This window comes from Microtus pennsylvanicus, chromosome 11 (assembly GCF_037038515.1).
Source record: "Microtus pennsylvanicus isolate mMicPen1 chromosome 11, mMicPen1.hap1, whole genome shotgun sequence".
Classification (NCBI taxonomy): Eukaryota; Metazoa; Chordata; class Mammalia; order Rodentia; family Cricetidae; genus Microtus; species Microtus pennsylvanicus.
Window position 1 is genome coordinate 771655 of NC_134589.1, and position 13180 is coordinate 784834.

The window sequence follows — 13180 nt, forward strand, 5'->3', positions numbered from 1 at the left end:
CCCCGATCTTTTATCCATACAACTTCAGAAACCTCTCTCCTCTCAGCATGGCCATTCTCTCCTTCCCGAGTGATAAGCAGGACAGGAGCATCAACTCCTCCATGTCTAACTGCAGTGGGACTGCCCTGACCTCCCACTGACCCTGAAACCAACTGAGGAGCCTGGTCTAAGAGGTGGGACCCTTGTTCCTCTAGCTTCCCTCCTGGGAGATCTCCCCCATCTTCCTATTCTCACCACCACGACCACCATCATCAGCATCTCCACCACTGTCACCACCATGATCGTCACCGTCACCATCTTTGCCACCAGCACTGCCATTGTCAATGTGATCACCACCATTGTTTTTCATGCATAAGTGAGTAAAAGACACCGTCTCCACCTAGATCACAAAATGACGGTCCTTCCTGATAGCTATTTCATATTGATATGTAAGTAGGAACACCCCTCTCTCCTCCGTGTTCCCATCTTCCTTCCTCGCCCCCCCCCCAGGCACTGTTTCTCTAAGACTGGAGCGTCTCCCAAGATGTTTTGGTCTTTGACCATGTGTGGCTTTTCAGTGTATAGTTAATGATGCTACGTTGAAACATTATCATAAATGACACCATAATGCACTTGTCAATTTATACATTTTCTTCTCCCTCCACTGACAAGAGTTCATGCGTCACTCTGACAGGCTCTACACCTTCCGCTGCACACCTTAGCTGTTTCCCACGGCTCCTCCATTCCATTTCCAGGAAAGCATGCCCACCAGAGTCAGGCTGTGGGTTAGATCTTCAAGTGATTGAAGAATCCAGGGCTGCAGCTGCTGCATCTCCGCACCCCAGCTTCCTCATCTATGAAATGACACTAGCAGTAGAGCCAACGTTTCAGGGAATTGTTGGAGTCAAGTCAACGACAGAAAGTTTTTCATTGTTTGGAACAACCGTCTTCAGGAGCCTGGCAAGCTGTAAATGCAAGTGAGGGTGATGTTGGTACAGCTTCAAACGCAGGAGCCATAGGATTGTGGAAGCATTTCCACAGGCAATAGACATGATTTTCTACCCAGGTACTCTGAGAAAAGGGTGGTGATCCCTTCTCTGGGCCAGCACCTGTGAACTGCAACATTTGATGAACTTGAGGTGACATTCACACGACAAAGTGATTGGATATGAAAAATTAAATGGCACTTAATGAGTTCACAGTGTGCACAGCCCCTCCCCCACCTGATTCCAGAACATTTCCAGAGCTCTAGGAGCTGCCCTATACCCACTCAGCCATCCCTCCCAGACTCTAGTGGCCGCCTGCTGTCCTGAAGGGACTGGTCTACTCTGAACATCTTTCATGAACCACACAGTCTGTGCTCTGCTCACAGCCCTTTCCCTCAGCATGATGCTTTCGAGGTCCATTTATGCTGCCAGGAGGCACCCGCAATGCCATTTTGTTACCATGTACGGATTGCCACAATGTATCTGCTCATGGCTTGCTGGAAATTTAGCTTTTAATTTTTACTACTGTGAACAATGTTGCTAAGAGCACCAATACACCTGTGTGTAATTCTTTCCTAGTCTATGCTGGATCAGATGCTTTTTCCTCATTTTTAGATGAGAGGAACTGAGAATGTAGCACAGGTTCACTAAACAGAGATGGTGAGCTCCTTGGACTGCCTCTCCTTATGATGCACCCCACTCCCTAGAATATCACGCTGTGGTGGAATTATCTCAAAAAGAAGCCTAGGAAGGGCCAGCGAAATGGCTCAGTGGGGAAAGGCACTTCCGCCAAGACTGATGGCCTGAGGCCAATCCCATAGGACCCATGTAGTGGAAGGAAGGAGAAAATAATCCTACATGTCAAGTGCCGTTGATTTTTTCATTTCAAATAATTTTGGTGTGTAATGTCACCTCAATTTAATGCATGCTGTGGTGTGACACACTCACATCCATACCCCTACACACCCCCACAATAAATAACTGTAATCAAATTTTTTGAAAGCCTGGGAGGCTGGAGAGATGGTTCAGCTGTCTGTGCAATTATAAGGGCTGGGATTTGAATCCTAGAACCCATGCAGCAATCCAGGTGTTTAAAGCATGGGAGCATCTTCAGTTCTGAGGGAGGTAGAGAGATATAAGAGGATACCTGCCACTTGCAGGCTCCAGCTGGGAAGAGAAAAACACAAGATCCAGGTACTAGAGACCCTGCCTCAGATAGAGGCACAGAGACAGAGGACATCTGACATCTTCTTCTGGACTTGGTGTGCACACAGTCACATACAAATCAATCAGTGAATACATTTCTTTTGATTTAAAAAGGCCTGCACAAGCTGGTGGTGGTGGTGCACACATCTAAACCCAGTACTCGGGAGGCAGAGGCAGGCAGATCTGTGAGTTCGAGGCCAGCCTGGTCTGCAGAGCGAGTTCCAGGACAGGCTCCAAAGCGACACAGAGAAACCCTTATCAGAAAAACAAAAACAAAACAAAACAAAGCAAAAAAAAAAAAAAGACCCACATAACAAAGGGTTTAAATACCACAGAGATGGTTTGATAGGTAAAATCTCTTGCAGATGACCTGAGTGGCCATTTTTTTTTGGTTTGGTTTCTCAAGACAGGGTTTCTCTGTAGCTTTGGAGCCTGCCCCAGAACTAGCTCTTGTAGACCAGGCTGGCCTCGAACTCACAGAGATCCACCTGCCTCTGCCTCCCGAGTGCTGGGATTAAAGGCGTGTGCCACCAGCGTTCAGACTGAGTGGCCATTCCTGGAAGAAGACAGTCAACTCCTGAAAGTTGTCCTCTGACCTCCACACGTGAACCGTGGCGTGTGTGCACCCACATCTCAAACACACACAATAATAAAAGTAAAATTAAATAATGCAGACGAAACAACAAAGTGTTTGCTGTGATGGATGCTTCACCAGGAGGGAGAGAGGGCGAACCACAGATGGGACAGACCCAGTTTGGAAGGGAGAGTTAGCTACCCGATAACTGGGTAACCACAGGCTCCAGGGCCTCTTCTGGCTGCTGCAGCACCAGGTATGAGGACACTATTTGTAGGGAAAACCATCCACATCAAATAATAAAATTTAAAACACCAACTTTATTAAACAGAAACAGTGAAAGAGGCATGAATAAAAGCAAACAGCATAAATACTCCATACAGTTAGCCCTGGAACCCGGTCTCATGACCCCCTAAGGCAGGATCTAACTACAGCACACGCAAGGTCACCTCAGAGGACATGCACAGAATGGACAAGACTCTGACTAGTCACTCAGGACACCCAATACAGAACACCCCACCTACACATATAGCTAGTCCTCACCTTCCAAACACTGAATAGTCAGCTGAGCACAGCTAAACTCCTGCTGTAAACATGCCAGACTTCCCTCTGAGGTCCCGAAGCCCCTAGGCTGTTCCAGATGCTCCCCTAAAATTCTGGACCAACCGTTCCCTGCGGCTCATAACAGGCAACGTCTGGCTCTTCATATTCCCTGGGGACCTGGGGCAATGGGGGCTGCCTAAGTATCAGTGCCTGAGTTATTTGGGAGTCAGGAAGGAAGGATCAGGAGATGAAGTTATCAATGAAGTGACGGTGCAAGCTGTAGCTCAGGTCCCTTTGAGGCTCCATATATTTGATAAAAAGCCTCTCCCCTGGATCCGTGCTCCAGTCGTCTGGGGTGTCACTCTCCCAGGGCAGGTAAGAGTGCACCTTGAAACCCCCCTTTCGCAGGCTGCAGGCAGCAGGCACCAGCTCTACCCCCAGCTCTGAGGACTCCAAAACGCTCAGCCTCCAGCGGGACAGATCCGGCTGTTTAGGTTCATTCTGTAGATAGGCCTTCCTCAGCTCACCAGGGTCCAGCAACATCTGCCAGCGATGAACCTGGGTCCTCACAGCCCAGCAAGGACGCATTGTCAGCAAGTAGCAGATGTCATCGAAGTTACCCAACACAGTGACAAACTTCAGGTGTTCCAGCAAGCTGTCTACTAGCAACTGCATGGGCCAGATGGGGTTCAACTCCAACAATACAGGTTGCCCAGGATATGGGTTGAAATCGACAATATCACACCAGGACAGAGGAGGGATGATGCGCAGCCGGTGGAGGCAGGAAGAAAAGACGCCTAATCTCAAGGGAAGCGCCTGGATCCAGTCATCAATCTCGGGGCCCAGATCCAGGGGTACAGCTTCCTCAGGCCGCAGCTCAGTAGGCACAGGCTGGGGTGCCGGCCATACAGGGGCTGATACCGGGAACCCAGGCCCCACATGCTCAGTGACGGTCTGTGGCAAATATCCATAGCTCTGGAACCCAGTGAGCTCCAACCCCAGCCATGCATCCGGATCAGATCCTTCCTCTGAGAGTTCTACAAATGCATTACCCAACTCTTCCTCGTCCCAATCTCCTGTCTCCAACATTCTTCTAAATACCAGGAAAGCTTCCTTGAAGCAAGCAAAGCAGATCTTCATTTGGTCTCCGTGGACAAGGTGGTATAGCCAGGACACAAAGAGGCTGGGCATGTCCCTGGTCCCATGGCGAACGTTGACTGGGGGACACATGGCCAAGAAGCCTGCCTGTAGCTGATTGGATAGAAAGAGAAAGACTTGATCGATGGTCTCAGGATCTGGAGAACACATGATGCTAGGGACAGACGGGAAGAGCCGAGAATGGGAGAAATGGGAGAAAATGGGGTGCAGTAGGGGGTCTCGGGTACTTTGGGCTCCAGGCTATGGGGTGGTGGTGAGAAAACTGGGTGCCAATGCAATGGATACCCTCTTGGAGAAGTGGACAGACGTGAGATTCCAGAAACTTCTCCACCTTCACACTTGCTCCAATATCTGGGGAGCTTGAAAGGGAAAGAAAATGAGACTTGGCGCCCCCTGCTGTGTAGGCTGCTGAGACCCCCCGAGGGGAGGAGGGCTGGGGCTGAGGTTCCCCAAGGTGCACTGCTCGCCTTGAGCAGACTGAGGCTCCCTCACCACAGCCCCGGGCTCAGCAGCTTCCTTGGGACTCATGGCCAGGCTCCCAACTGGAGGAGGCCGGGAAGGGGAAGACTAAACCAGGATCCCCTGCCCACCGCGCTCCCACGCAGACCCAGACCCTCCTCACCCACCCAACCCGTCCCAGCCACCCTCTCAGCCCCTTCCCATCCTCGCCTGCCTGAACTCCCAGTAAACCTGCTAATGGATGCCTATCCCAGCAAGGCTCCTCCGCCACAGCACCAGGGCCTTATAAAGGGCCAATACCCATGATGCTCCAGCTCATTTACATATCTCCCATGAACCCCAAAATGTAGAAAGCTAAGGGGCTCAATCCCCCTGGCCCCGAGATGTACTTGCGGCCTGGCAGCCCTCATGGGATGCATGCACTGCTGGCCTGTTTGCACCCAAGATGCCCTATGTCCCTGAATCACTGTCACTTTAGGAGACACGAAGGCCTGAGATTGAGCCTGCGGCTTATCTTGTTTGAAAAAGAGGGTTCCCACTTCCCTGTCTTTTTAGTAAAAGTTCTTTAAAACTTGTGAAACTGCCCACTCGGCCCTCAACTGCGTTTTAAACACATTTTCCCCTCTCTGGGTCTTTTCTTTCTTTCTTTCTTTCTTTTTTTTTTTTTTTTTTTTTTTTGGTTTTACAAGACAGGGTTTCTCTGTTGTTTTGGAGCCTGTCCTGGAACTAGCTCTTGTAGACCAGGCTTGGTCTCGAACTCACAGACATCTGCCTGACTCTGCCTCCCAAGTGCTGGGATTAAAGGCATGGGCCACCACTGCCCGGCTTGGGTCTTTTCTTTCTTAAACAACTCTTGAAAGAATTCTGTCTGAAGTTTATTTTTAGAGGAGTCCGGGACACAGGGAAAAGCCAACCAGAAGAGAGAAGTTTTCCAGTGGCCTCCATCCTGAGCTGAACAATCACTGAATATCTGTTTAAATCTGGGAGCAGCACTGTGGGAGTTAAAATCTCAAAAATGTGCCCACAGTCTACTCTGGACATCCTCCAGGTTAGGACACGGGGGTGATGACAAGCCCCAATAACCACAGGGCCAGCAGGACTAGTTCAGTCTCTACATATGCCACATGGCACTCTGTCTTCCCCAGGCCCTAGAATCACCGACATGCCCTCTGCAACTGTTTTGCCCTATCCAAAATGTCACATGCTGGCCTAAAGCAACAAGAAACTATCTAAGTTTCCTTCCTTGGGAACATACAGCTAGGTTTTCCAGCTGCCGTGGGGCAGCAGAAAGCAAGTTTCACTCCAGGGTTCCATAATACTCCATTAACTGGATATACCTCTGTTTATCTACTCACCTCCTGAAGAATACCGTGCTGCTCTCTGGGAGTTTGACAAGGAAAGCGGCTATGTTCAGTTGTGAGCTTGACAGATACCTGGAACTCTTCACAGGCCCAGTGTGGTCTTCTCTCCTCCTCCTCATCGCCCCTCTCCCTTATCAAGCTTGTGTCTGTGAGCTCTTGAACTGCTCAGCTGTCTCCTCTTCAGCTTCAACTGGCCAGCTGTCTCTCCTTGGTTTTGTCTTTGGGCCTTACTGTTCAACTGTCAACACCTGTGGGGTTGGGTTGATCCATGCCCCCGTATTATTGTGTATTTAACACTTAATTCCCAGTGGGGCTGCTTTGGGGATGCATGCTTACTGTAGGAAGTGTGTCACTGGCAGTGGCCTTTGAGACTTTAAGAGTTCTTAACCCCACTTGCTTCCAGTTTGCTCTCTCATCTTCATGTTTGTAGCTGGTAATATGTTCTCTTGCCTTTTATTCTGCCCACCTCCTCCCCTCCCCCAATGCCTTCTCGTCTATCAATTTGGTATTTCAGAGAAAATAATTTTTTTCTTTTCTGCATTACATTGGTCATGATATATTATCTCAGCAACCTGACTGTCCCACCTCCTGTCACTCTGTTGTAGACAAGGTCACTCTGAGGACAGATCAGCTGCTGCAGAGGACCTCCACAATACCAGCTGAAGACATGATCCAGTCACAGCATCGCCAGAGCCGGCACTAGTCTGGGAAAGCAACACCTCAGCTAGACAAGCTTCTGTGTCCACTCAATGCCGCTGAAATTGCTTTAACTCTTTAGGGTGATAGAAACATTACCACTTCATTTCATGTCCCACAGAAGGCATGGGACTGAGAATATCAGAGTTCTTTATTTCAAATCTTTGCCATACCCCTCCTTCCCATATAACCAGGTTGTGTTGCTGACTCTTCAAGTCAGGTAGGAGACACTTCCTGTGCTGTCCCTCATGGTTCAGGCGAGTGTTGGTGTAAAGTATTGAGGGGAAAGATTTCCCCAGTGGAAGTGTTGCGGCTCTGAGGGGAAATCTATCCTGGCTGTGAGGAGCCACAGGGTCGCACTGCACAACAAACCTCACTCAAGAGATTTATTGGAAAAGACACAGATGGTGGCTGCCTGTGCTCCACAGAGAAGCAGCAGGCATCTGAGCAGGAGGCAAGTTTTAGATGAAGGGTTTCTCAGGGCAGGGTTTTGCAGGGTGGAGATTTCCACAGTGGGGATTCGTAGGATTTTTGAGTTCTGAGATTGGTGGGTTTGATAGCATTTGAAACCCTGAAGTGAGATTGGACCTTTACCCTACAGGAAGACCCAACAAGTCCAACAGTGCTTCTCTTCAGGAATATTTGTGAGTGTTCACGTGTCACCTGGTCTTCATTGCTTTCTTCTAAACTTGTTCTGGTCAGACTTTCATGAGGGAACTCCTGACTTGCTGATAAGTCCCTTTGCTAAGCTCATGTATGGGTAGACAGAGAATGGTCCATCTTCATTTCTGTGATTGTGATAAAATTTACTAACAAAAGGAAACTTTGGGGACGAGAGGTTTATTTGGCTTACAATTTGAGGTCACACACTATAGTTTCTTTCTTTCTTTCTTTTTTAATAAATAAAGGCAGGACCACAATCCTCTAGTCACATTTCACCCATAGTCAAAAGTGAGGAGAATTAAAGTGGCATTCCTTGCTTACAGCTAGCTTACTCCACTTTGATACAGCTGGAAGCTCTCTGCCTTGGCAGTGATACATTAATGGGTCTGTGGGTCCTTCAGACATTCACCAGTTTGACCATTAACACACTGTAACAAAGAAGAAGCTTTTGCTTCATATACTGGCTCCAGGTCTATACTCAAATGTAGCTCCCAGCCCCATAAGCCAGGGGCTCATAAAGGAAAAGAGAATAAAGTTTATTTAATTACAGGTGAGCAGAAGGTCATCTTGAGCAAAACAAGCTTCTGGTTACAGCAACAAAATCATCAGTTAACCTCATGATGTGATATTTTGTTTAAGATCTAACAAATAATGCATGACTGAGGATCAGAGTGGGGAGCTAGCCACACTAGTGGGCTATAGAGGCCAGGCAGTAGTGGCTCACACCTTTGATCCCAGCACTCTGGAGACAGAGGCAGATGGATCTCTGTGAGTTCAAGGGTGCTTGCTCTGCTCTACACAAGATTGAATCTGTCTGAAAGAGAAACAGAGTGACACTTTTGAGCCCAGCACTTGGTTTCACATGACTTTAATCCCAGCACCAGGGAGGTGGAGACAGGAGTGATATGGATGGGCAGAGAGAGGAACATAAGGTGGGAGGAGACAGGAACTCAGGGCTTTCAGTCTGAACATTCAGTTTGAGGATTTGTTAGAGATATAATCTTTCCCCCTTTTATAGTGAGGATTTGGTAGAGATAAAAGACTCTTTATTGACTGATTTTTATGTTCCTGTTCTTTCTGCATTTACCTCAATATCTGACTTGGGTTTTTATTATTAAGACAATTAGAATTTGTGATATATGGTTACCTATATTAACTTGCATAAGTAATAGTTTTGTTAAAATTGTTCAAGACCAGGTATTACAAAACAGATACTGAACAGTCCTTAAAATATGAGAGTCCCATTTGTTTTTTATTTTTTTTATTTTTGAGACAGGCTTCTCCATAGCTTTTTTGGTTTCTGTCCTGGAACTAGCTCTTCTAGACCAGGCTGGCCTCAAACTCACAGAGATCCGCCAGCCTCTGCCTCCCGAGTGCTGGGATTAAAGGCGTGCGCCACCACCGCCCGGCTCCCATTTGGTTTTATAGTTCTCTTAGGCACAGTAATTTTAAACTTTTTGAACAGATTCTGTTCAGTGCCAGCATGGCAAGCACAGCTGTAGCAGGCCTTGTCCTTCTTGCTTTCCCTCTGCCTTGCTAAACAAACCTGTTAGATCACATCCCCAAGGCTAGCAGCGAGACCTGTTCCCACACATGGATACTTTCCTATGCCACAATCCTTCCTGAGGATGAGGACAGAAGTCCAGCAAGCTAAAGGCCCCTTTGGTTCGCCTAATTAAATGCCCAAACCAAATATCCTACTGCATCCTAGCCATTCTAACACAAACTGCCTTTTTCTCTTCTTAAGAGACATGGGCAGGCCATTGCTGCTGTTTTTCTGCTTGAGTCAGAGAGCAGCCGCTTTAACTTTTCTTTCCCACTAAAAAAAGGATTTCTGTGAAAACAGGTGTTTGAGTGTGGTCTGTGGGAAATCCGTGGCAGGAGGAAGCCCCTGCTGTGTGCACACACGTGGATGGGGTTTTCAGGGTGGAATGTGACCTGCATTTATAATCCTGCAAGGTGGTTTCTCCCCCTCTTTCCTCATTGGCTGAGTAATCAGGAGGCTGCAGGCTCACACATCATCTGCAATTGACATGGGATGTTTTCCCAGTGCAAACCATAGGTGGGTTTATCTCCACGTTTTATGTCCTGAAGCTTTGAAGTGTTCTCTGGTGCATGACCTTCTGGTTGTTACACATGTGTGACTGTTAATAGTTTCCTGTTCTTTTCCTTTGTTAATGATTGTGAGGCTAGAGAGGTGGGTCAGCTATTGAGAGTGTTACCTGCCTTCAGTTCCAGTCTTGTTTGAATTCCTGTCCTGACTTTCTTCAGTGATGAACAGCAATGTGGAAGTGTGAGACAAACAAACCATTTCTCTCAATACCCACCCCTGCTCCCAAATATTGTTGACTGCTTGAGGCAGGCACCCGGGTCTCTCTGAGTTCAAGGTCATCCTGGTCTACAGGATGGGCTCCAAAGAGACACAGAGAAACCCTGTGTAACAAAAGAAAACAAAACAAAATTAAACCCCCCAAAAAGGGTCTGCACCCAAAAACAGGTTAAGGACCAATGAGATGGCTTGATAGGTAAAATCTCTTCCTGATGACCTGAGCGTTCATTCCTGGTGTACTCCTGAAATTTGTCATTTGGCCTGCACACGTGTACAGTGTTGTATGTGAACCCACGTTCTCAAACACACACAATGATAAAAGTAAAATTACATAATGAAGACAAAACAACAACAGTGTTTGCTGTGATTGATTGCTTGAGAGAGAGAGAGAGAGAGAGAGAGAGAGAGAGAGAGAGAGAGAGAGAGAGAGAGGGAAAGAGAGGATGAATCACCACAGATGGAACAGACCGAGTATGGGAGGGAGAGTTAGCTACCCACAGACCACAGGCTCCAGACCAAGGCTGCCGCCTCCTTACTGTGCTGTGTTTTTTATACCGCAGTGTGATGCCCTCTCTCCAAGATGAGCATCAGACCCTGTTGTCAAGAATTAAGGCCCCTGAAGACAAGGAAGAAAAGAGACACTCAAAGTTAGGTAAAGAGCAATGCTTGAGGTGGGTAATAGCAAACACCTGTAATCCCCGAAATCAGGAACCCAATGCAGGAGGATCTTGAGTTTGAGCCTACCTGCCTAGATTACAGAGTAACCTTGTTTCAAAGAGAGAAAAAAAAAATAAAGCAAAGAAAACTCATAGTCGGATCCTATCATGTTGTTAACTAATCAGCAAGATTCCTCCAGGATTAGAATCTTTCTATCATTAATAACTAAACCACTTAAATCACCAGGTATGCCAGGGCCACCCAGAGATCTGCAGAAAATTCTAGATGGGCCACGCACAGGCAGAAGACAATGGGCACTCAGTGTCCATGGATGAGGTCCATGGGCACCTTGTCCCCTTGTGTGTCCTTCCCTCTATGCATAGCATGCCCACGCTGAGGTCTCACTAGCACTGTCTCACGGTCTCACACGAGCAGATCAGACATGGGGAACGCTACACAGATCCCTGCCAACCGCTAGGGCAGATACTTGTGTCAATCAGTGACACACAGCTCTTCCACACGGGCTCCCACTGGTTATGAAGGCTGTGACTGGGGATACATTCTCCTCACGTGACTCAGAGGGATCAGAACCCACTGTGCCCCATCCCCAGCTTCGTGGGACTGAAAGCCCTCAAACCCTGAAGCCAGAAGTGGGGGAGGACGTTTCTCCATCAAACCCACTGTGGAAATCTGCCCGGGGCATCCATTAAACACTGAGAACTGGGGCTAGAAAGATGGCTTAGCAGGTAAGAGCACTCCTTACTCTTCTAGAGGTCCCACCTCTGATTCCCAGCACCCACAGTGTTCAAAACCCTCAGTGACTCCAGCCTCAGGAGATCTGATGCCCCCTTCTGGCTGCTGCAGTTCCAAGTATAAGGACACCATGTCAAGAGAAAACCATCCACATCAAACAATAAAATTTAAAACACCAACTTTATTCAACAGAAACAGTGAAAAGGTCATGAATAAAATCAAAGAGCATAAATACTCTGTACGGTAAACCCTGAAACCCAATATCATGACCCCCTAAGACAGGATCTAACTACAGCACATACCAGGTCACCCAGGACCTCAGAGGACATGCACATAGTGGACAAGACTCTGACTAGTCACTCAGGACACCCAATACAGAACACCCCACCTACACATATAGCTAGTCCTCACCTTCCAAACACTGAATAGTCAGCTGAGCACAGCTAAACTCCTGCTGTAAACATGCCAGACTTCCCTCTGAAGTCCCGAAGGTCCTAGACTGTCCAAGTTGCTCCCCTAAAATTCTGGACCAACCGTTCCCCTGCCGCTCAGAACAGGCAAACTTTGGCTCTTTGTATTCCCTGTGGATGTGGGGCAATAGGAGCTGCTTAAGTATCAGTGCCTCAATATTCGGGATTCAAAGAGAAGTCTCAGAAGAGGAAGTTCAATAGTTTTTCAGAATTCGAATATGTTTGACAAACAGCTTCTCCCCTGGCTCCCTGCCCCAGTCCTTTAGGGTTTCACTCTGCCAGGGCAGGTAGGAGTGCACCTTGAATCCTTTCTTCCGCAGGGTGCAGTCGGCAGGCACCAGCTCCAACCCGAATTCTGAGGACTCCAACATGCTGAGCCTCCAGCGGTTCATGTCCTGCTTTTGTGGTCCAGCCTCTAGGTATGCCACCAATAAGGCATCAGGGTCCAGCATCATCTGCCAGCGGTTTACCTGAGTCCTCACTACCCATAAAGGATTCATTGACACCACGTACCAGCCGGTATCGGAGCCACACAACACCAAGAAGAAATTCTGTTTTTTCAAACAGGATTCTACCAGCTTGTTCGTGGGCCAGATGTGGCTCAACTCCAACAATAGATGTTCGTCAGAATGTAGGTCCGTATTGAAAATATCCCAGAAGGACAGAGGGGGGATGATGCACTGGTGGGGGCAGGGAGAGAACCTACCTAATTTCCAGGGATAGGCCCAATACCTGTCATAATCCTCAGGGCGTGGGTCCAGGAGTACAGCTTCCTCAGGCTGCAGCTCGGTCCCTATAGAGCCTGGGGTCAGGATGTCAGGATTAGTGACGTCCACTGTAATATGAAGCTTATTTTCTTGGCCCTCTGCCCAGCTTTGCCCTAACCAGTCCTCCACCTGAGATTCTTCCCCTGAATCAGATTTTTCCTCTGGCTGAGATTCTTCCTTTGGATCAGATTCATTTGCTGGCTGAGATTTTTCCTGCAACTCAGATTCTTCCTCCGGCTGAGATTCTTCCTCCGGCTGAGATTCTTCCTCTGGCTGGGATTCTTCCTCCAGCTCAGAGTCTTCCTCCGACTCAGAGTCTTCCTCCGACTCAGAGTCTTCCTCCGACTCAGAGTCTTTCTCTGGTGAGGCTCCCGACCCCGATAATTCCATGTTCTTATCTTCCCACGGTTCTTCTTCCCAGTATTCCATCGCCAGCAATCTTCTATTTTCCAGGAAAGCTGCCTTGAAGCAAGCAAAGCAGATCTTCATCTGGTCTCCATGGACAAGCTGGTATAGCCATTCCGCATAGAGGCAGGGCATGCCCTTGGACCCATAGCGAACATTGACTGGGGGACACAT

The 13180-nt window shown here is 48.1% G+C and overlaps 2 protein-coding genes across 2 annotated transcripts; both read right to left on the bottom strand.

Moving 5' to 3' along the window:
• Positions 1–3528: 3528 nt before the first annotated feature.
• Positions 3529–4518, bottom strand: LOC142859669 (testis-expressed protein 19.2-like). Its single transcript, XM_075989904.1, has one exon. The coding sequence runs from the start codon at positions 4516–4518 to the stop codon at positions 3529–3531; it is 990 nt and encodes a 329-aa protein (XP_075846019.1).
• A 7510-nt stretch (positions 4519–12028) lies between these two features.
• LOC142859671 (testis-expressed protein 19.2-like) lies at positions 12029–13180 on the bottom strand. The gene has a single exon (XM_075989906.1). The coding sequence runs from the start codon at positions 13178–13180 to the stop codon at positions 12029–12031; it is 1152 nt and encodes a 383-aa protein (XP_075846021.1).